This window comes from Oncorhynchus keta, chromosome 30, assembly GCF_023373465.1.
Source record: "Oncorhynchus keta strain PuntledgeMale-10-30-2019 chromosome 30, Oket_V2, whole genome shotgun sequence".
Taxonomy (NCBI): Eukaryota; Metazoa; Chordata; class Actinopteri; order Salmoniformes; family Salmonidae; genus Oncorhynchus; species Oncorhynchus keta.
In genome coordinates, this window is record NC_068450.1 from 15,857,889 (window position 1) to 15,881,239 (window position 23,351).

Sequence of the window (23,351 nt, forward strand, 5' to 3'; positions counted from 1 at the left end):
GAGAGACAGGTAAGAGAGAGAGGTAGAGAGGGAGAGAGCAAGGGAGAGAGAGAGAGGGAGAGGGAGAGGGAGAGAGAGAGGTAGAGAGAGAGAGAGAGAGAGAGAGAGAGAGAGAATGACAAAAAGAAAGAAAGAGAGGGAAACAGAGAGGTCAGTCTGTGTTTCATCAGAACAGTCACATAACAGCAAATGTGTTCCAGCATCTGGTGTACAAAGAACTCTCTCTCTCGCCCTTTCTCGCCCCTTCAAAACCATAACATCTCTCTGTGTCTCAGCCAACATGGAACACACAGGCTGCAGTTGAAACAGCTCATTGTGTTTTCAGAATCTCTTCATGCTATTCTGTGGTCTAACCAGCTCTTCCAAGGCTGTGTCACATGGTCCCCAACTCCTTATGGAGTGCACTAGTTTTAACCATGGCCAAGTAGTGCACTATGGTGCCGTTTAAGGCCTGTTAACTTCTATTGTGTTCACTGGTGTACCACACACCCCTGCACGGGCTCTGTTTTTATTAACGGCTTGTTAACATATTAACAATATTTTAGTGACAATTTATAAGGAAATATAAATTGGAATACTGTGTGGAATTCTCTCATTGTGCCAACATGAAGACAACACAGTGATGTGTTGTTGACCCTGCATTGATTCCTGTCCCACTCATTCTAAGCTTATGTCCTGTCTCCAGCTCAGTGGGATTAATAAAGGACCTGTGTGTGTATGTATATATATATATGTGTGTGTGTGTGTGTGTGTGTGTGTGTGTGTGTGTGTGTGTGTGTGTGTGTGTGTGTGTGTGTGTGTGTGTGTGTGTGTGTGTGTGTGTGTGTGTGTGTGTGTGTGTGTGTGTGTGTGTGTGTGTGTGTGTATGTGTGTTTTTGTGTGTCTGAGCAGCAGACCGATGGCCAGGTCACTGTGGTCAGCTGTCATCAACATGTAGAGAGAAAGAGCAGAGAGAAGAAGAGAGGAAAAGAGTGAGAGGGAGAGAGGAAGAGAGGGAGAGGGGGAGAGAGAGGGGAAGAGAGAGGGAGAGAGAGAGGGGAAGAGAGAGGAAGAGAGGGAGAGGAAGAGAGAGAGAGAGGGGAAGAGAGAGGGAGAGAGAGGAGAAGAGGGTGAGGAATATAGGAAGGGAATGAGAGAGGAAGAGAAGGAGAGAAGAGAGGGAGAGAGAGAGGGGGAGAGAGAGAGGGGAAGAGAGAGGGAGAGGGGAAGAGAGAGGGGAAGAGAGAGAGGGGAAGAGAGAGGGAGAGAGAGGAGAAGAGGGTGAGGAATATAGGAAGGGAATGAGAGAGGAAGAGAAGGAGAGAAGAGAGGGAGAGAGAGAGGGGGAGAGAGAGAGGGGAAGAGAGAGGGAGAGGGGAAGAGAGAGGGGAAGAGAGGGGAAGAGAGAGAGAGGGAGAGAGAGAGGAAAAGAGGGTGAGGAAGAGAGGAAGGGAATGAGAGAGGAAGAGAAGGAGAGAAGAGAGGGAGATAGAGAGGGTGAGGAATAGAGGGAGGGAGGGAGAGAGAGAGAGGGAGAGGAAGAGAGGAAGGGAGGAAGGGAAAGAGAGAGAGAAAGAAAGAGAAGGAGAGAGGGGAAGAGATGGCAAGAGGAAGAGAGGAAGAGTAGCAGTCAAAACCATGATCTCACTGTTGGTAGTTCAGCACCTTTATCAACTTGTATGGACCTTACGGCAGTAGATAGACCTTACGGCAGACTAAAGCAGTAGATAGACCTTACGGCAGACTAAAGCAGTAGATAGACCTTACGGCAGACTAAAGCAGTAGATAGACCTTACGGCAGACTAAAGCAGTAGATATACCTTACGGCAGACTAAAGCAGTAGATAGACCTTACGGCAGACTAAAACAGTAGATAGACCTTACGGCAGACTAAAGCAGTAGATAGACCTTACGGCAGTAGATAGACCTTACGGCAGACTAAAGCAGTAGATAGACCTTACGGCAGACTAAAGCAGTAGATAGACCTTACGGCAGACTAAAGCAGTAGATAGACCTTACGGCAGACTAAAACAGTAGATAGACCTTACGGCAGACTAAAGCAGTAGATAGACCTTACGGCAGTAGATAGACCTTACGGCAGACTAAAGCAGTAGATAGACCTTACGGCAGACTAAAGCAGTAGATAGACCTTACGGCAGACTAAAGCAGTAGATAGACCTTACGGCAGACTAAAGCAGTAGATAGACCTTACGCCAGACTAAAGCAGTGGTTCGCACATGTTTCACTGTTTCCCTGCTGTGACCAACCTAAAGGATTTAGAGGTTTTCTTATGACCCACAAAGTCAACGCAACGGGCCACTCTGAAGGGAAAAACTATTACACTATTTTCAGCTAGCTTAGTATTAGCCGGAACACCCCACTTGGTCCCTAGTCTCTAGACTAGAAGAAGACAAATAAAGAGGAAGGGAAATCCTGTGGACAAGGAGAGAAAACCCTGTGGTTGGCATGATGGTTGGAGTGAAGCATATAATCTACAGAAGACCATGAAAGGGAGGAGAAGAGAAAGAGGGATGGGTGATTAAATGGAGTGAGAGACAGAGTGAGCTAACATACTTCAGGAGAAGGCCAGACCCTGAAGAGAGCTGGAGGAGGAGTACTTGCTAGAGTCCACAAAAGACTGATCTACTGGAGGGGAAGAAGAGAGGGAGACAAAAATAGAAATATGGGGGGTCAAGATGGAAGAAGTAGAATAGGGGAAAGTAGGACAGGAGGGTAAAGAAAACAACAACATTATTATAAATGGAGAGCGGTATAGAGCTGGATTGGCTCTAGCTAACTCACCAACAGACCATAGACTAATTACTGCCTCGCTAACATGATAACTAGCCAACAAGCTAAGTAGCCAACAAGCTAAGCAGCCAACAAGCTAAGCAGCCAACAAGCTAAGCAGCCAACAAACTAAGCAGCCAACAAGCTAAGCAGCCAACAAGCTAGCTCACCTTGCAGTCCGTTAGCAATAGCGCTGGTGCAGGTGAGTGGAGGGGAGGTCTGCGGCCGTACAACGGGGGCGAAGGCGCTCTTCTGTTTGACCGCAGCAGACACCATGTTGGCCGGAGAGAAGGAGAAGATGCCTGAAGAACTACTGCAGTTGGATGAAAGATTGGTGGTGGAGGCCATGGTGGGACTGGAGGGAACGACTGGAGGGGAGGGGCGAGGGCAGGAAAGAAATGAGGAAAGTGGAGGAGACAGGGTTAGAGAGAGGGACGAGAACAGAGGAGGGGGAGGCGAGAGGAACAGAAGGGGACTGGTCAACAGATGAAAACAGGAGGGATAACAGGACTCAGTTCAGCTGTTATAGATCTTACAGACAACAGGACTCAGTTCAGCTGTTATATATCATAGACAACAGGACTCAGTTCAGCTGTTATAGATCTTACAGACAACAGGATTCAGTTCAGCTGTTATAGATCTTACAGACAATAGGACTCAGTTCAGCTGTTATAGATCTTACAGACACCAGGACTCAGTTCAGCTGTTATAGATCTTACAGACAACAGGACTCAGTTCAGCTGTTATATATCATAGACAACAGGACTCAGTTCAGCTGTTATATATCATAGACAACAGGACTCAGTTCAGCTGTTATAGATCTTACAGACAACAGGACTCAGTTCAGCTGTTATAGATCTTACAGACAACAGGACTCAGTTCAGCTGTTATAGATCTTACAGATAACAGGACTCAGTTCAGCTGTTATAGATTTTACAGACAACAGGACTCAGTTCAGCTGTTATAGATCTTACAGACAACAGGACTCAGTTCAGCTGTTATAGATCTTACAGACAACAGGACTCAGTTCAGCTGTTATAGATCTTACAGACACCAGGACTCAGTTCAGCTGTTATAGATCTTACAGACAACAGGACTCAGTTCAGCTGTTATAGATCTTACAGACACCAGGACTCAGTTCAGCTGTTATAGATCTTACAGACACCAGGACTCAGTTCAGCTGTTATAGATCTTACAGACAACAGGACTCAGTTCAGCTGTTATAGATCTTACAGATAACAGGACTCAGTTCAGCTGTTATAGATCGTACAGACAACCTACAGGACTCAGTTCAGCTGTTATAGATCTTACAGACAACAGGACTCAGTTCAGCTGTTATAGATCTTACAGACACCAGGACTCCGTTCAGCTGTTATATATTTTACAGACAACCGGACTCAGTTCAGCTGTTATAGATCTTACAGATAACAGGACTCAGTTCAGCTGTTATAGATCGTACAGACAACCAACAGGACTCAGTTCAGCTGTTATAGATCTTACAGACACCAGGACTCAGTTCAGCTGTTATAGATCTTACAGACACCAGGACTCCGTTCAGCTGTTATATATTTTACAGACACCAGGACTCCGTTCAGCTGTTATATATTTTACAGATAACAGGACTCCGTTCAGCTGTTATAGATCTTACAGACACCAGGACTCCGTTCAGCTGTTATAGATCTTACAGACACCAGGACTCAGTTCAGCTGTTATAGATCTTACAGACACCAGGACTCCGTTCAGCTGTTATAGATCTTACAGACACCAGGACTCAGTTCAGCTGTTATATATCATAGACAACAGGACTCAGTTCAGCTGTTATAGATCTTACAGACACCAGGACTCAGTTCAGCTGTTATAGATCTTACAGACACCAGGACTCCGTTCAGCTGTTATAGATCTTACAGACACCAGGACTCAGTTCAGCTGTTATAGATCTTACAGACACCAGGACTCAGTTCAGCTGTTATAGATCTTACAGACACCAGGACTCAGTTCAGCTGTTATATATTTTACAGACACCAGGACTCAGTTCAGCTGTTATAGATCTTACAGATAACAGGACTCAGTTCAGCTGTTATATATTTTACAGACACCAGGACTCAGTTCAGCTGTTATAGATCGTACAGACAACCAACAGGACTCAGTTCAGCTGTTATATATTTTACAGACACCAGGACTCCGTTCAGCTGTTATATATTTTACAGATAACAAATCAAATCACATACACATATTTAACAAATGCTATTGCAGGTGTAGCAATGTGCTTGTGTTCCTAGCTCCAACAGTGCAGTAGTATCTAACAGTGCAGTAGTATCTAACAGTGCAGTAGTATCTAACAGTGCAGTAGTATCTAACAGTGCAGTAGTATCTAACAGTGCAGTAGTATCTAACAGTGCAGTAGTATCTAACAGTGCAGTAGTATCTAACAGTGCAGTAGTATCCAACAGTGCAGTAGTATCTAACAGTGCAGTAGTATCTAACAGTGCAGTAGTATCTAACAGTGCAGTAGTATCTAACAGTGCAGTAGTATCTAACAGTGCAGTAGTATCTAACAGTGCAGTAGTATCTAACAGTGCAGTAGTATCTAACAGTGCAGTAGTATCTAAAACAATTCACAGCAATACACATACATCTAAAAGTAAAATAATGGAATTAAGAAATAAATAAATAGTAGATTGAGCAATGAGTGCTATTGACTAAAATACAGTAGAATAGAATACAGTATATACCAATGAGATGAGTAAAGCAGTATGTAAACATTATGTAAACATGATTAAAGTGACTAGTGTTTCCATTATTAAAGTGGCAAGTGATTCCAAGTCTATGTACAGAACCAGTCAAAAGTTTGGGCGCATCTAGTCATTCCAGGTTTTTTCTTTAATTGTACTATTTTCAACGTTGTAGAATAATAGTGAAGACATCAAAACTATGAAATAACACATATGGAATCATGTAGTAACCAAAAAAGTGTTAAACAAATTAAAATATATGTTATATTTGAGATTCTTCAAAGTAACCACCCTTTGCCTTGATGACAGCTTTACACACTCTTGGCATTCTCTCAACCAGTTTCATGAGGTAGTCACCTGGAATGCATTTCAATGAACAGGTGTGCCTTGTTAAAAGTTCCTTTGTGGAATTTATTTCCTTCTTAATGTATTTGAGCCAATCAGTTGTGTTGTGACAAGGTAGGGGTGGGTACAGAAGAAAGCCCTATTTGTTAAAAGACCAAGTCCATTTATGGCAAGAACAGCTCAAATAAGCAAAGAGAAATGACAGTCCATCATTACTTTTACACTATTTGTATTAGGCCATATTCCCAGTCACCTTGCCATGGTTAAATGCGGTGGTTCACGCTTTCAGTTTTGCGCAAATGCTGCCATCTGTGCACGGTTTCTAGTTTGGGTAGGTTTTAATAGTCACAGTGGGTACAGCATCTCCTATACACTTCCTGATGAACTCAGTCATCATATCTGTGTATTTTTCTATGTTATTCTCAGAGGCTACCCGGAACATATACCAGTCCGCGTGATCAAAACAATCTGGAAGGATTTCAATTTGTCAGACCAGCATTGAATAGACCTTAGCACGAGTACATCCTGTTTGAGTTTCTGCTTTTAGGAAGGGAGGAGCAAAATGGAGTCATGATCAGATTTGCCGATGGGAGGGCGGGGATAGGGCCTTGTAGGTATTTCGAAAAGTTGAGTAGCAGTGGTCCAATTTTTTCCCAGCACGAGTACTACAGTCAAAGTGTTGGTAGAACTTTGGTAGCATTTTCCTCAAATTTGCGAAGTGATGATTATATCATTTTTGTATAAAACATTAACCTGAACACATTTATTTTGTTCTTTTAAAGGTTCCCAGAATGTTTCTTTAGGTTGTGGGAACATTGTGGGATGACAAGATATAGGTTTTCAAAACACTAAAACTGTCCAGTTGTGCTGACATTCAGATAATGTTTGTATCAGGGTGCAGAAAACATTCCTTTGATGTTGCAAGAATGTTGACAGAGCAGCCTTTGAGTTCTTTAAAGGTTCCCAGAACTTTTAATTAGGTTCTGGGAACATTGTGGATACATTACAAGAGATAGGTACCCAAAACACAAAATATGTTCAGTTACATTTTATAGCTCTGCCCGTCCTGACAAACCCCCACCACAAGCACGTAAAGTCATAAGGCCCGTCCCAAATGACAGCCTATATAGTGCACTCGTTTTGACCAGGGCACATAGGGCTCTGAACAAAAGTAGTGTAGTGTGTAGGGAATTAGTCACCTTTTGGGACGCAGCCATTAATCCATTTAAGGGGATCTAACAAATCAATTAATGACAATTGGAAGTACTAAGCCGGCCAGCAGGAAGGTATTGATCAAAAGTGTCTGTGTAGTGTGTGTGTGTGTGTGTGTGTGTGTGTGTGTGTGTGTGTGTGTGTGTGTGTGTGTGTGTGTGTGTGTGTGTGTGTGCCTGCATGCATGCGTGTCTCCCTGTGTGTGTTTGATTGAAAGTGTCTGCTGTCATCGCTGGGCCGTTTGAGCATGTTCAAATTCGTGTTAACATCGAAGAGAATCAAAGAGCTGGAATTGAATTGCTTCTCCTGCAATTAGTTTATTGATTTAATTAAGCGTCTTTCATGTAGGGGGGAGGAGGAGAGAGAATGAGAACAGCCATTATACACAGCTGGGGGAGGAGGAGAGAGAATGAGAACAGCCATTATAGACAGCTGGGGGAGGAGAGAGACTGAGGACAGCCATTATACACAGCTGGGGGAGGAGGAGAGAGAATGAGAACAGCCATTATCGACAGCTGGGGGAGGAGGAGAGAGAATGAGAACAGCCATTATAGACAGCTGGGGGAGGAGAGAGACTGGGGACAGCCAGTATAGACAGCTGGGGGAGGAGAGAGACTGGGGACAGCCATTATAGACAGCTTGGTGAGGAGGAGAGAGACTGAGGACAGCCATTATAGACAGCTTGGTGAGGAGGAGAGAGAGTGATGACAGCCATTTTAGACAGTCTGTTCTAACACACCGATAAAAGGTGTCTTAAAGAAACCGATGGTCTTTCACTGCCCCTTTCTTTTTCATTGTACTTTTCTCTCTTCTATACCTCTCTCTCTCTTTTGGCAATCTATCTTTCTTAAATTCATTGTTATATATTTCGAGGGGTACAGTATAGGCATTTACTGTAGGGCATGGGATGTAGGGCGCAGGGTATAATGTGGAGGGTTTAGTGTGTTACTCACTAGCGTAGGATATAGTGTGGAGGGTTTTTATTGTGGCACTCAATGGTATAGGGTACATAGTGTGGAGGGTTTAGTGTGTAGTGTGGACAGTGTAGTGTGGTACTCACTAGCATAGGGTGAGTTGGTGGCTGACCCGTTGAGGAAGTTGGGTGAGGTTCCTAGCGTGGTCATGCCAGAGTTAGTGTAGCCGTTCATGCTAGTGGAAACAGAGCTGTAGCTGGTCTGCTGTGGAGTGGTGCTGGGGACATAACCATGAGGAGATGCACTGCTGCTACTCCTACTGTAACCTAGAGGTAGAGAAGGAGAGGAGAGACATGGGGAGTCAGGGGAGAGAGGGAGAGAGGGGAGGAGAGAGAGAGGGAGAGGAGGGGGGAGAGAGTGATACAGAGAGGAGGTGGGGTTGGGGGGGAAATAGAGGAGAGACAGAGAGGAGGTGGGATTGGGGGGTAAAGAGAGAGGAGAGAGAGAGGAGGTGGGGTTGGGGGAAAGAGAGGAGAGACAGAGAGGAGGTGGGATTGGGGGTAAAGAGAGGAGAGAGGAGGTGGGTTTGGGGGAAAGAGAGGAGAGACAGAGAGGGGGTGGGATTGGGGGTATAGAGAGAGGAGAGAGAGAGGAGGTGGGATTGGGGGTATAGAGAGAGGAGAGAGAGAGGGGGTGGGATTGTGGGGTATAGAGAGAGGAGAGAGAGAGGAGGGATTGGGGGAAAGAGAGGAGAGACAGAGAGGGGTGGGATTGGTGGGTATAGAGAGAGGAGAGAGAGAGGAGGTGGGATTGGGGGAGAGAGGAGAGACAGAGAGGGAGAGAGAGTGGGAGAGGAGGGGGAGAGAGTGATACAGAGATAAGGTGGGGTTAAGGAGGAAAGAGAGAGGAGAGAGAGAGGAGGTGGGGTTGGGGGGTAAAGAGAGAGGAGAGAGAGAGGAGGTGGGGTTGGGGGGTAAAGAGAGAGGAGAGAGTGAGGAGGTGGGGTTGGGGGGTAAAGAGAGAGGAGAGAGAGAGGAAGTGGGGTTGGGGAAAAGAGAGGAGAGACAGAGAGATAAATAAAGAGAAATCAAGAGAGAGACAGAGAAAAATATAATTATGAGAGGAAAAATAAAACAGATAAGTTGTTTTCATTCACTACACAAAAAACACGTAAATTCCTGGTTCCTGTGTTTTGGCTCACCCTGATTGGCTATCTGTGTGACCTCTGACCCGGGGAAGGAGTTGACGGCCATCATGCCGGCGTGGACGGAGCCGCTGCCCATCCCAGTCAGCTGGTTGTGGCTGCGTGGCAACGTTGTGTACAACGCCTCTGCCATGTCTGCTGCCCGCTTCAGAATCATCTCCTGAGAGAGAGACATGTTGGAACCGTCATATAATGGAATAGAAAAGAATGTGGTCTCCTGAGAGAGAGACATGTTGGAACCATCATATAATAGAAAAGAATGTGGTCTCCTGAGAGAGAGAGATGTTGGAACCATCATATAATAGAAAAGAATGTGGTCTCCTGAGAGAGAGAGATGTTGGAACCATCATATAATAGAAAAGAAAAGAATGTGGTCTCCTGAGAGAGAGACATGTTGGAACCATCATATAATAGAAAAGAATGTGGTCTCCTGAGAGAGAGAGATGTTGGAACCATCATATAATAGAAAAGAAAAGAATGTGGTCTCCTGAGAGAGAGACATGTTGGAACCATCATATAATAGAAAAGAATGTGGTCTCCTGAGAGAGAGAGATGTTGGAACCATCATATAATAGAAAAGAAAAGAATGTGGTCTCCTGAGAGAGAGACATGTTGGAACCATCATATAATAGAAAAGAATGTGGTCTCCTGAGAGAGAGAGATGTTGGAACCATCATATAATAGAAAAGAAAAGAATGTGGTCTCCTGAGAGAGAGACATGTTGGAACCATCATATAAAAGAAAAGAATGTGGTCTTCTGAGAGAGAGACATGTTGGAACCATCATATAATAGAAAAGAATGTGGTCTCCTGAGAGAGAGAGATGTTGGAACCATCATATAATAGAAAAGAATGTGGTCTCCTGAGAGAGAGACATGTTGGAACCATCATATAAAAGAAAAGAATGTGGTCTCCTGAGAGAGAGACATGTTGGAACCATCATATAATAGAAAAGAAAAGAATGTGGTCTCCTGAGAGAGAGACATGTTGGAACCATCATATAATAGAAAAGAATGTGGTCTCCTGAGAGAGAGAGATGTTGGAACCATCATATAAAAGAAAAGAATGTGGTCTCCTGAGAGAGAGAGATGTTGGAACCATCATATAAAAGAAAAGAATGTGGTCTCCTGAGAGAGAGACATGTTGGAACCATCATATAAAAGAAAAGAATGTGGTCTCCTGAGAGAGAGACATGTTGGAACCATCATATAATAGAAAAGAATGTGGTCTCCTGAGAGAGAGAGATGTTGGAACCATCATATAATAGAAAAGAATTTGGTCTCCTGAGAGAGAGAGATGTTGGAACCATCATATAATAGAAAAGAATGTGGTCTCCTGAGAGAGAGAGATGTTGGAACCATCATATAAAAGAAAAGAATGTGGTCTCCTGAGAGAGAGACATGTTGGAACCATCATATAAAAGAAAAGAATGTGGTCTCCTGAGAGAGAGACATGTTGGAACCATCATATAATAGAAAAGAATGTGGTCTCCTGAGAGAGAGAGATGTTGGAACCATCATATAATAGAAAAGAATGTGGTCTCCTGAGAGAGAGAGATGTTGGAACCATCATATAATAGAAAAGAAAAGAATGTGGTCTCCTGAGAGAGAGACATGTTGGAACCATCATATAATAGAAAAGAATGTGGTCTCCTGAGAGAGAGACATGTTGGAACCATCATATAATAGAAAAGAAAAGAATGTGGTCTCCTGAGAGAGAGAGATGTTGGAACCATCATATAAAAGAAAAGAATGTGGTCTTCTGAGAGAGAGACATGTTGGAACCATCATATAATAGAAAAGAAAAGAATGTGGTCTCCTGAGAGAGAGAGATGTTGGAACCATCATATAATAGAAAAGAATGTGGTCTCCTGAGAGAGAGACATGTTGGAACCATCATATAATAGAAAAGAATGTGGTCTCCTGAGAGAGAGACATGTTGGAACCATCATATAATAGAAAAGAATGTGGTCTCCTGAGAGAGAGACATGTTGGAACCATCATATAATAGAAAAGAATGTGGTCTCCTGAGAGAGAGACATGTTGGAACCATCATATAATAGAAAAGAATGTGGTCTCCTGAGAGAGAGACATGTTGGAACCATCATATAATAGAAAAGAATGTGGTCTCCTGAGAGAGAGACATGTTGGAACCATCATATAATAGAAAAGAAAAGAATGTGGTCTCCTGAGAGAGAGAGATGTTGGAACCATCATATAAAAGAAAAGAATGTGGTCTTCTGAGAGAGAGACATGTTGGAACCATCATATAATAGAAAAGAAAAGAATGTGGTCTCCTGAGAGAGAGACATGTTGGAACCGTCATATAATAGAAAAGAATGTGGTCTCCTGAGAGAGAGACATGTTGGAACCATCATATAATAGAAAAGAATGTGGTCTCCTGAGAGAGAGACATGTTGGAACCGTCATATAATAGAAAAGAATGTGGTCTCCTGAGAGAGAGACATGTTGGAACCGTCATATAATAGAAAAGAAAAGAATGTGGTCTCCTGAGAGAGAGACATGTTGGAACCATCATATAATAGAAAAGAATGTGGTCTCCTGAGAGAGAGACATGTTGGAACCGTCATATAATAGAAAAGAATGTGGTCTCCTGAGAGAGAGACATGTTGGAACCATAATATAATAGAAAAGAAAAGAATGTGGTCTCCTGAGAGAGAGACATGTTGGAACCATCATATAATAGAAAAGAATGTGGTCTCCTGAGAGAGAGACATGTTGGAACCATCATATAATAGAAAAGAATGTGGTCTCCTGAGAGAGAGACATGTTGGAACCATCATATAATAGAAAAGAAAAGAATGTGGTCTCCTGAGAGAGAGACATGTTGGAACCATCATATAATAGAAAAGAATGTGGTCTCCTGAGAGAGAGACATGTTGGAACCATCATATAATAGAAAAGAATGTGGTCTCCTGAGAGAGAGACATGTTGGAACCATCATATAATAGAAAAGAATGTGGTCTCCTGAGAGAGAGACATGTTGGAACCGTCATATAATGGAAAAGAAAAGAATGTGGTCTTCTGAGAGAGAGACATGTTGGAACCATCATATAATAGAAAAGAATGTGGTCTCCTGAGAGAGAGACATGTTGGAACCATCATATAATAGAAAAGAATGTGGTCTCCTGAGAGAGAGACATGTTGGAACCATCATATAATAGAAAAGAAAAGAATGTGGTCTCCTGAGAGAGAGACATGTTGGAACCATCATATAATAGAAAAGAATGTGGTCTCCTGAGAGAGAGACATGTTGGAACCATCATATAATAGAAAAGAATGTGGTCTCCTGAGAGAGAGACATGTTGGAACCATCATATAATAGAAAAGAATGTGGTCTTCTGAGAGAGAGAGATGTTGGAACCATCATATAATAGAAAAGAAAAGAATGTGGTCTCCTGAGAGAGAGACATGTTGGAACCATCATATAATAGAAAAGAATGTGGTCTCCTGAGAGCGAGACATGTTGGAACCATCATATAATAGAAAAGAATGTGGTCTCCTGAGAGAGAGACATGTTGGAACCATCATATAATAGAAAAGAATGTGGTCTCCTGAGAGAGAGACATGTTGGAACCATCATATAATAGAAAAGAATGTGGTCTCCTGAGAGCGAGACATGTTGGAACCATCATATAATAGAAAAGAATGTGGTCTCCTGAGAGAGAGACATGTTGGAACCATCATATAATAGAAAAGAAAAGAATGTGGTCTCCTGAGAGAGAGACATGTTGGAACCATCATATAATAGAAAAGAATGTGGTCTCCTGAGAGAGAGACATGTTGGAACCATCATATAATAGAAAAGAAAAGAATGTGGTCTCCTGAGAGAGAGACATGTTGGAACCATCATATAATAGAAAAGAATGTGGTCTCCTGAGAGCGAGACATGTTGGAACCATCATATAATAGAAAAGAATGTGGTCTCCTGAGAGAGAGACATGTTGGAACCATCATATAATAGAAAAGAATGTGGTCTCCTGAGAGCGAGACATGTTGGAACCATCATATAATAGAAAAGAATGTGGTCTCCTGAGAGAGAGACATGTTGGAACCATCATATAATAGAAAAGAATGTGGTCTCCTGAGAGAGAGACATGTTGGAACCATCATATAATAGAAAAGAAAAGAATGTGGTCTCCTGAGAGAGAGACATGTTGGAACCATCATATAATAGAAAAGAATGTGGTCTCCTGAGAGAGAGACATGTTGGAACCATCATATAATAGAAAAGAATGTGGTCTCCTGAGAGAGAGACATGTTGGAACCATAATATAATAGAAAAGAAAAGAATGTGGTCTCCTGAGAGAGAGAGACATGTTGGAACCATCATATAATAGAAAAGAAAAGAATGTGGTCTCCTGAGAGAGAGACATGTTGGAACCATCATATAATAGAAAAGAAAAGAATGTGGTCTCCTGAGAGAGAGACATGTTGGAACCATCATATAATAGAAAAGAAAAGAATGTGGTCTCCTGAGAGAGAGACATGTTGGAACCATCATATAATAGAAAAGAAAAGAATGTGGTCTCCTGAGAGAGAGACATGTTGGAACCATCATATAATAGAAAAGAAAAGAATGTGGTCTCCTGAGAGAGAGACATGTTGGAACCATCATATAATAGAAAAGAATGTGGTCTCCTGAGAGAGAGACATGTTGGAACCATCATATAATAGAAAAGAATGTGGTCTCCTGAGAGAGAGACATGTTGGAACCATCATATAATAGAAAAGAATGTGGTCTCCTGAGAGAGAGACATGTTGGAACCATCATATAATAGAAAAGAAAAGAATGTGGTCTTCTGAGAGAGAGACATGTTGGAACCATCATATAATAGAAAAGAAAAGAATGTGGTCTCCTGAGAGAGAGACATGTTGGAACCATCATATAATAGAAAAGAAAAGAATGTGGTCTCCTGAGAGAGAGACATGTTGGAACCATCATATAATAGAAAAGAAAAGAATGTGGTCTCCTGAGAGAGAGACATGTTGGAACCATCATATAATAGAAAAGAATGTGGTCTCCTGAGAGAGAGACATGTTGGAACCATCATATAATAGAAAAGAATGTGGTCTCCTGAGAGAGAGACATGTTGGAACCATCATATAATAGAAAAGAATGTGGTCTCCTGAGAGAGAGACATGTTGGAACCATCATATAATAGAAAAGAATGTGGTCTCCTGAGAGAGAGACATGTTGGAACCATCATATAATAGAAAAGAAAAGAATGTGGTCTTCTGAGAGAGAGACATGTTGGAACCATCATATAATAGAAAAGAATGTGGTCTCCTGAGAGAGAGACATGTTGGAACCATCATATAATAGAAAAGAATGTGGTCTCCTGAGAGAGAGACATGTTGGAACCATCATATAATAGAAAAGAAAAGAATGTGGTCTCCTGAGAGCGAGACATGTTGGAACCATCATATAATAGAAAAGAATGTGGTCTCCTGAGAGCGAGACATGTTGGAACCATCATATAATAGAAAAGAATGTGGTCTTCTGAGAGAGAGACATGTTGGAACCATCATATAATAGAAAAGAATGTGGTCTCCTGAGAGCGAGACATGTTGGAACCATCATATAATAGAAAAGAATGTGGTCTCCTGAGAGAGAGACATGTTGGAACCATCATATAATAGAAAAGAATGTGGTCTCCTGAGAGAGAGACATGTTGGAACCATCATATAATAGAAAAGAAAAGAATGTGGTCTCCTGAGAGAGAGAGATGTTGGAACCATCATATAATAGAAAAGAATGTGGTCTCCTGAGAGAGAGACATGTTGGAACCATCATATAATAGAAAAGAATGTGGTCTCCTGAGAGAGAGACATGTTGGAACCATCATATAATAGAAAAGAATGTGGTCTCCTGAGAGAGAGACATGTTGGAACCATCATATAATAGAAAAGAATGTGGTCTCCTGAGAGAGAGACATGTTGGAACCATCATATAATAGAAAAGAAAAGAATGTGGTCTCCTGAGAGAGAGACATGTTGGAACCATCATATAATAGAAAAGAATGTGGTCTCCTGAGAGAGAGACATGTTGGAACCATCATATAATAGAAAAGAATGTGGTCTCCTGAGAGAGAGACATGTTGGAACCATAATATAATAGAAAAGAAAAGAATGTGGTCTCCTGAGAGAGAGAGACATGTTGGAACCATCATATAATAGAAAAGAAAAGAATGTGGTCTCCTGAGAGAGAGACATGTTGGAACCATCATATAATAGAAAAGAAAAGAATGTGGTCTCCTGAGAGAGAGACATGTTGGAACCATCATATAATAGAAAAGAAAAGAATGTGGTCTCCTGAGAGAGAGACATGTTGGAACCATCATATAATAGAAAAGAAAAGAATGTGGTCTCCTGAGAGAGAGACATGTTGGAACCATCATATAATAGAAAAGAAAAGAATGTGGTCTCCTGAGAGAGAGACATGTTGGAACCATCATATAATAGAAAAGAATGTGGTCTCCTGAGAGAGAGACATGTTGGAACCATCATATAATAGAAAAGAATGTGGTCTCCTGAGAGAGAGACATGTTGGAACCATCATATAATAGAAAAGAATGTGGTCTCCTGAGAGAGAGACATGTTGGAACCATCATATAATAGAAAAGAATGTGGTCTCCTGAGAGAGAGACATGTTGGAACCATAATATAATATAAAAGAAAAGAATGTGGTCTCCTGAGAGAGAGAGACATGTTGGAACCATCATATAATAGAAAAGAAAAGAATGTGGTCTCCTGAGAGAGAGACATGTTGGAACCATCATATAATAGAAAAGAAAAGAATGTGGTCTCCTGAGAGAGAGACATGTTGGAACCATCATATAATAGAAAAGAAAAGAATGTGGTCTCCTGAGAGAGAGACATGTTGGAACCATCATATAATAGAAAAGAATGTGGTCTCCTGAGAGAGAGACATGTTGGAACCATCATATAATAGAAAAGAATGTGGTCTCCTGAGAGAGAGACATGTTGGAACCATCATATAATAGAAAAGAATGTGGTCTCCTGAGAGAGACATGTTGGAACCATCATATAATAGAAAAGAAAAGAATGTGGTCTTCTGAGAGAGAGACATGTTGGAACCATCATATAATAGAAAAGAATGTGGTCTCCTGAGAGAGAGACATGTTGGAACCATCATATAATAGAAAAGAATGTGGTCTCCTGAGAGAGAGACATGTTGGAACCATCATATAATAGAAAAGAATGTGGTCTCCTGAGAGCGAGACATGTTGGAACCATCATATAATAGAAAAGAATGTGGTCTCCTGAGAGCGAGACATGTTGGAACCATCATATAATAGAAAAGAATGTGGTCTTCTGAGAGAGAGACATGTTGGAACCATAATATAATAGAAAAGAATGTGGTCTCCTGAGAGCGAGACATGTTGGAACCATCATATAATAGAAAAGAATGTGGTCTCCTGAGAGAGAGACATGTTGGAACCATCATATAATAGAAAAGAATGTGGTCTCCTGAGAGAGAGACATGTTGGAACCATCATATAATAGAAAAGAATGTGGTCTCCTGAGAGAGAGAGACATGTTGGAATCATAATATAATAGAAAAGAATGTGGTCTCCTGAGAGAGAGACATGTTGGAACCATCATATAATAGAAAAGAATGTGGTCTCCTGAGAGAGAGACATGTTGGAACCATCATATAATAGAAAAGAATGTGGTCTCCTGAGAGAGAGACATGTTGGAACCATCATATAATAGAAAAGAATGTGGTCTCCTGAGAGAGAGACATGTTGGAACCATCATATAATAGAAAAGAATGTGGTCTCCTGAGAGAGAGACATGTTGGAACCATCATATAATAGAAAAGAATGTGGTCTCCTGAGAGAGAGACATGTTGGAACCATCATATAATAGAAAAGAATGTGGTCTCCTGAGAGAGAGACATGTTGGAACCATAATATAATAGAAAAGAAAAGAATGTGGTCTCCTGAGAGAGAGACATGTTGGAACCATCATATAATAGAAAAGAATGTGGTCTCCTGAGAGAGAGACATGTTGGAACCATCATATAATAGAAAAGAAAAGAATGTGGTCTCCTGAGAGAGAGACATGTTGGAACCATCATATAATAGAAAAGAATGTGGTCTCCTGAGAGAGAGACATGTTGGAACCATAATATAATAGAAAAGAAAAGAATGTGGTCTCCTGAGAGAGAGAGACATGTTGGAACCATCATATAATAGAAAAGAATGTGGTCTCCTGAGAGAGAGACATGTTGGAACCATCATATAATAGAAAAGAAAAGAATGTGGTCTCCTGAGAGAGAGATGTTGGAACCATCATATAATAGAAAAGAATGTGGTCTCCTGAGAGAGAGACATGTTGGAACCATCATATAATAGAAAAGAATGTGGTCTCCTGAGAGAGAGACATGTTGGAACCATCATATAATAGAAAAGAATGTGGTCTCCTGAGAGAGAGACATGTTGGAACCATCATATAATAGAAAAGAATGTGGTCTCCTGAGAGAGAGACATGTTGGAACCATCATATAATAGAAAAGAATGTGGTCTCCTGAGAGAGAGAGATGTTGGAACCATCATATAATAGAAAAGAAAAGAATGTGGTCTCCTGAGAGAGAGACATGTTGGAACCATCATATAATAGAAAAGAATGTGGTCTCCTGAGAGAGAGACATGTTGGAACCATCATATAATAGAAAAGAATGTGGTCTCCTGAGAGAGAGACATGTTGGAACCATCATATAATAGAAAAGAATGTGGTCTCCTGAGAGAGAGACATGTTGGAACCATAATATAATAGAAAAGAAAAGAATGTGGTCTCCTGAGAGAGAGAGACATGTTGGAACCATCATATAATAGAAAAGAATGTGGTCTCCTGAGAGAGAGACATGTTGGAACCATCATATAATAGAAAAGAAAAGAATGTGGTCTCCTGAGAGAGAGACATGTTGGAACCATCATATAATAGAAAAGAATGTGGTCTCCTGAGAGAGAGACATGTTGGAACCATCATATAATAGAAAAGAAAAGAATGTGGTCTCCTGAGAGAGAGACATGTTGGAACCATCATATAATAGAAAAGAAAAGAATGTGGTCTCCTGAGAGAGAGAGATGTTGGAACCATCATATAATAGAAAAGAATGTGGTCTCCTGAGAGAGAGACATGTTGGAACCATCATATAATAGAAAAGAAAAGAATGTGGTCTCCTGAGAGAGAGAGATGTTGGAACCATCATATAATAGAAAAGAATGTGGTCTCCTGAGAGAGAGACATGTTGGAACCATAATATAATAGAAAAGAAAAGAATGTGGTCTCCTGAGAGAGAGAGATGTTGGAACCATCATATAATAGAAAAGAATGTGGTCTCCTGAGAGAGAGACATGTTGGAACCATCATATAATAGAAAAGAATGTGGTCTCCTGAGAGAGAGACATGTTGGAACCATCATATAATAGAAAAGAAAAGAATGTGGTCTCCTGAGAGAGAGAGATGTTGGAACCATCATATAATAGAAAAGAATGTGGTCTCCTGAGAGAGAGACATGTTGGAACCATCATATAATAGAAAAGAATGTGGTCTCCTGAGAGAGAGACATGTTGGAACCATCATATAATAGAAAAGAATGTGGTCTCCTGAGAGAGAGACATGTTGGAACCATAATATAATAGAAAAGAAAAGAATGTGGTCTCCTGAGAGAGAGACATGTTGGAACCATCATATAATAGAAAAGAATGTGGTCTCCTGAGAGAAGACATGTTGGAACCATAATATAATAGAAAAGAAAAGAATGTGGTCTCCTGAGAGAGAGACATGTTGGAACCATCATATAATAGAAAAGAATGTGGTCTCCTGAGAGAGAGACATGTTGGAACCATCATATAATAGAAAAGAATGTGGTCTCCTGAGAGAGAGACATGTTGGAACCATAATATAATAGAAAAGAAAAGAATGTGGTCTCCTGAGAGAGAGAGACATGTTGGAACCATCATATAATAGAAAAGAATGTGGTCTCCTGAGAGAGAGACATGTTGGAACCATCATATAATAGAAAAGAATGTGGTCTCCTGAGAGAGAGACATGTTGGAACCATCATATAATAGAAAAGAAAAGAATGTGGTCTCCTGAGAGAGAGACATGTTGGAACCATAATATAATAGAAAAGAAAAGAATGTGGTCTCCTGAGAGAGAGAGATGTTGGAACCATCATATAATAGAAAAGAATGTGGTCTCCTGAGAGAGAGACATGTTGGAACCATCATATAATAGAAAAGAAAAGAATGTGGTCTCCTGAGAGAGAGACATGTTGGAACCATCATATAATAGAAAAGAAAAGAATGTGGTCTCCTGAGAGAGAGAGATGTTGGAACCATCATATAATAGAAAAGAATGTGGTCTCCTGAGAGAGAGACATGTTGGAACCATCATATAATAGAAAAGAATGTGGTCTCCTGAGAGAGAGACATGTTGGAACCATCATATAATAGAAAAGAATGTGGTCTCCTGAGAGAGAGACATGTTGGAACCATAATATAATAGAAAAGAAAAGAATGTGGTCTCCTGAGAGAGAGACATGTTGGAACCATCATATAATAGAAAAGAATGTGGTCTCCTGAGAGAGAGACATGTTGGAACCATAATATAATAGAAAAGAAAAGAATGTGGTCTCCTGAGAGAGAGACATGTTGGAACCATCATATAATAGAAAAGAATGTGGTCTCCTGAGAGAGAGACATGTTGGAACCGTCATATAATAGAAAAGAAAAGAATGTGGTCTCCTGAGAGAGAGACATGTTGGAACCATCATATAATAGAAAAGAATGTGGTCTCCTGAGAGAGAGACATGTTGGAACCATCATATAATAGAAAAGAATGTGGTCTCCTGAGAGAGAGACATGTTGGAACCATCATATAATAGAAAAGAATGTGGTCTCCTGAGAGAGAGAGATGTTGGAACCATCATATAATAGAAAAGAATGTGGTCTCCTGAGAGAGAGACATGTTGGAACCATCATATAATAGAAAAGAATGTGGTCTCCTGAGAGAGAGACATGTTGGAACCATCATATAATAGAAAAGAATGTGGTCTCCTGAGAGCGAGACATGTTGGAACCATCATATAATAGAAAAGAATGTGGTCTCCTGAGAGAGAGACATGTTGGAACCATCATATAATAGAAAAGAATGTGGTCTTCTGAGAGAGAGACATGTTGGAACCATCATATAATAGAAAAGAAAAGAATGTGGTCTCCTGAGAGAGAGACATGTTGGAACCATCATATAATAGAAAAGAATGTGGTCTCCTGAGAGAGAGACATGTTGGAACCATCATATAATAGAAAAGAAAAGAATGTGGTCTCCTGAGAGAGAGACATGTTGGAACCATCATATAATAGAAAAGAATGTGGTCTCCTGAGAGAGAGACATGTTGGAACCATCATATAATAGAAAAGAATGTGGTCTTCTGAGAGAGAGACATGTTGGAACCATCATATAATAGAAAAGAAAAGAATGTGGTCTCCTGAGAGAGAGACATGTTGGAACCGTCATATAATAGAAAAGAATGTGGTCTCCTGAGAGAGAGAGATGTTGGAACCATCATATAATAGAAAAGAAAAGAATGTGGTCTCCTGAGAGAGAGACATGTTGGAACCATCATATAATAGAAAAGAATGTGGTCTTCTGAGAGAGAGACATGTTGGAACCATCATATAATAGAAAAGAAAAGAATGTGGTCTCCTGAGAGAGAGACATGTTGGAACCATCATATAATAGAAAAGAATGTGGTCTCCTGAGAGAGAGACATGTTGGAACCATCATATAATAGAAAGAATGTGGTCTCCTGAGAGAGAGACATGTTGGAACCATCATATAATAGAAAAGAAAAGAATGTGGTCTCCTGAGAGAGAGACATGTTGGAACCATCATATAATAGAAAAGAATGTGGTCTCCTGAGAGAGAGACATGTTGGAACCATCATATAATAGAAAAGAATGTGGTCTCCTGAGAGAGAGACATGTTGGAACCATCATATAATAGAAAAGAATGTGGTCTCCTGAGAGAGAGACATGTTGGAACCATCATATAATATATAATAGAAAAGAATGTGGTCTCCTGAGAGAGAGACATGTTGGAACCATCATATAATAGAAAAGAATGTGGTCTCCTGAGAGAGAGACATGTTGGAACCATAATATAATAGAAAAGAAAAGAATGTGGTCTCCTGAGAGAGAGAGACATGTTGGAACCATCATATAATAGAAAAGAATGTGATCTCCTGAGAGAGAGACATGTTGGAACCATCATATAAAAGAAAAGAAAAGAATGTGGTCTCCTGAGAGAGAGACATGTTGGAACCATCATATAATAGAAAAGAAAAGAATGTGGTCTCCTGAGAGAGAGACATGTTGGAACCATCATATAATAGAAAAGAATGTGGTCTCCTGAGAGAGAGAGATGTTGGAACCATCATATAATAGAAAAGAAAAGAATGTGGTCTCCTGAGAGAGAGACATGTTGGAACCATCATATAATAGAAAAGAATGTGGTCTCCTGAGAGAGAGAGATGTTGGAACCGTCATATAATAGAAAAGAATGTGGTCTCCTGAGAGAGAGACATGTTGGAACCATCATATAATAGAAAAGAATGTGGTCTCCTGAGAGAGAGACATGTTGGAACCATCATATAAAAGAAAAGAAAAGAATGTGGTCTCCTGAGAGAGAGACATGTTGGAACCATCATATAATAGAAAAGAAAAGAATGTGGTCTCCTGAGAGAGAGACATGTTGGAACCATCATATAATAGAAAAGAATGTGGTCTCCTGAGAGAGAGAGATGTTGGAACCATCATATAATAGAAAAGAAAAGAATGTGGTCTCCTGAGAGAGAGACATGTTGGAACCATCATATAATAGAAAAGAAAAGAATGTGGTCTCCTGAGAGAGAGACATGTTGGAACCATCATATAATAGAAAAGAATGTGGTCTCCTGAGAGAGAGAGATGTTGGAACCATCATATAATAGAAAAGAAAAGAATGTGGTCTCCTGAGAGAGAGACATGTTGGAACCATCATATAATAGAAAAGAATGTGGTCTCCTGAGAGAGAGAGATGTTGGAACCATCATATAATAGAAAAGAAAAGAATGTGGTCTCCTGAGAGAGAGAGACATGTTGGAACCATCATATAATAGAAAAGAAAAGAATGTGGTCTCCTGAGAGAGAGACATGTTGGAACCATCATATAAAAGAAAAGAAAAGAATGTGGTCTTCTGAGAGAGAGACATGTTGGAACCATCATATAATAGAAAAGAATGTGGTCTCCTGAGAGAGAGACATGTTGGAACCATCATATAATAGAAAAGAATGTGGTCTCCTGAGAGAGAGACATGTTGGAACCATCATATAATAGAAAAGAATGTGGTCTCCTGAGAGAGAGACATGTTGGAACCATCATATAATAGAAAAGAATGTGGTCTCCTGAGAGAGAGACATGTTGGAACCATCATATAATAGAAAAGAATGTGGTCTCCTGAGAGAGAGACATGTTGGAACCATCATATAATAGAAAAGAATGTGGTCTCCTGAGAGAGAGACATGTTGGAACCATCATATAAAAGAAAAGAAAAGAATGTGGTCTTCTGAGAGAGAGACATGTTGGAACCATCATATAATAGAAAAGAATGTGGTCTCCTGAGAGAGAGACATGTTGGAACCATCATATAATAGAAAAGAATGTGGTCTCCTGAGAGAGAGACATGTTGGAACCATCATATAATAGAAAAGAATGTGGTCTCCTGAGAGAGAGACATGTTGGAACCATCATATAATAGAAAAGAATGTGGTCTCCTGAGAGAGAGACATGTTGGAACCATCATATAATAGAAAAGAATGTGGTCTCCTGAGAGAGAGACATGTTGGAACCATCATATAATAGAAAAGAATGTGGTCTCCTGAGAGAGAGACATGTTGGAACCATCATATAATAGAAAAGAATGTGGTCTCCTGAGAGAGAGACATGTTGGAACCATCATATAATAGAAAAGAAAAGAATGTGGTCTCCTGAGAGAGAGATGTTGGAACCATCATATAATAGAAAAGAAAAGAATGTGGTCTCCTGAGAGAGAGACATGTTGGAACCATCATATAATAGAAA

General features: G+C 40.7%; 1 protein-coding gene across 4 annotated transcripts in view; it reads right to left on the reverse strand.

Annotated features, from left to right (window-relative positions):
• Positions 1 to 23,351, reverse strand: part of LOC118372978 (transcription factor COE1-A-like) — a 139,406-nt gene that overhangs the window by 1,713 nt on the left and 114,342 nt on the right. The window contains exons 13-16 of one of the 4 annotated variants that reach the window (XM_052487817.1): positions 9,173 to 9,335; positions 8,118 to 8,297; positions 2,939 to 3,136; positions 2,553 to 2,621 (exon numbers count right to left, since the gene is read on the reverse strand). In XM_052487817.1, coding sequence (XP_052343777.1) covers positions 2,554 to 2,621; positions 2,939 to 3,136; positions 8,118 to 8,297; positions 9,173 to 9,335 — 609 coding nt within the window. In that variant the 3' untranslated portion in view covers position 2,553. Of the gene's footprint in view, positions 1 to 199; positions 921 to 2,552; positions 2,625 to 2,938; positions 3,137 to 8,117; positions 8,298 to 9,172; positions 9,336 to 23,351 lie in introns of those variants that run through there. The other 3 variants (XM_052487816.1, XM_052487815.1, XM_052487818.1) reach the window with 3 other exon arrangements.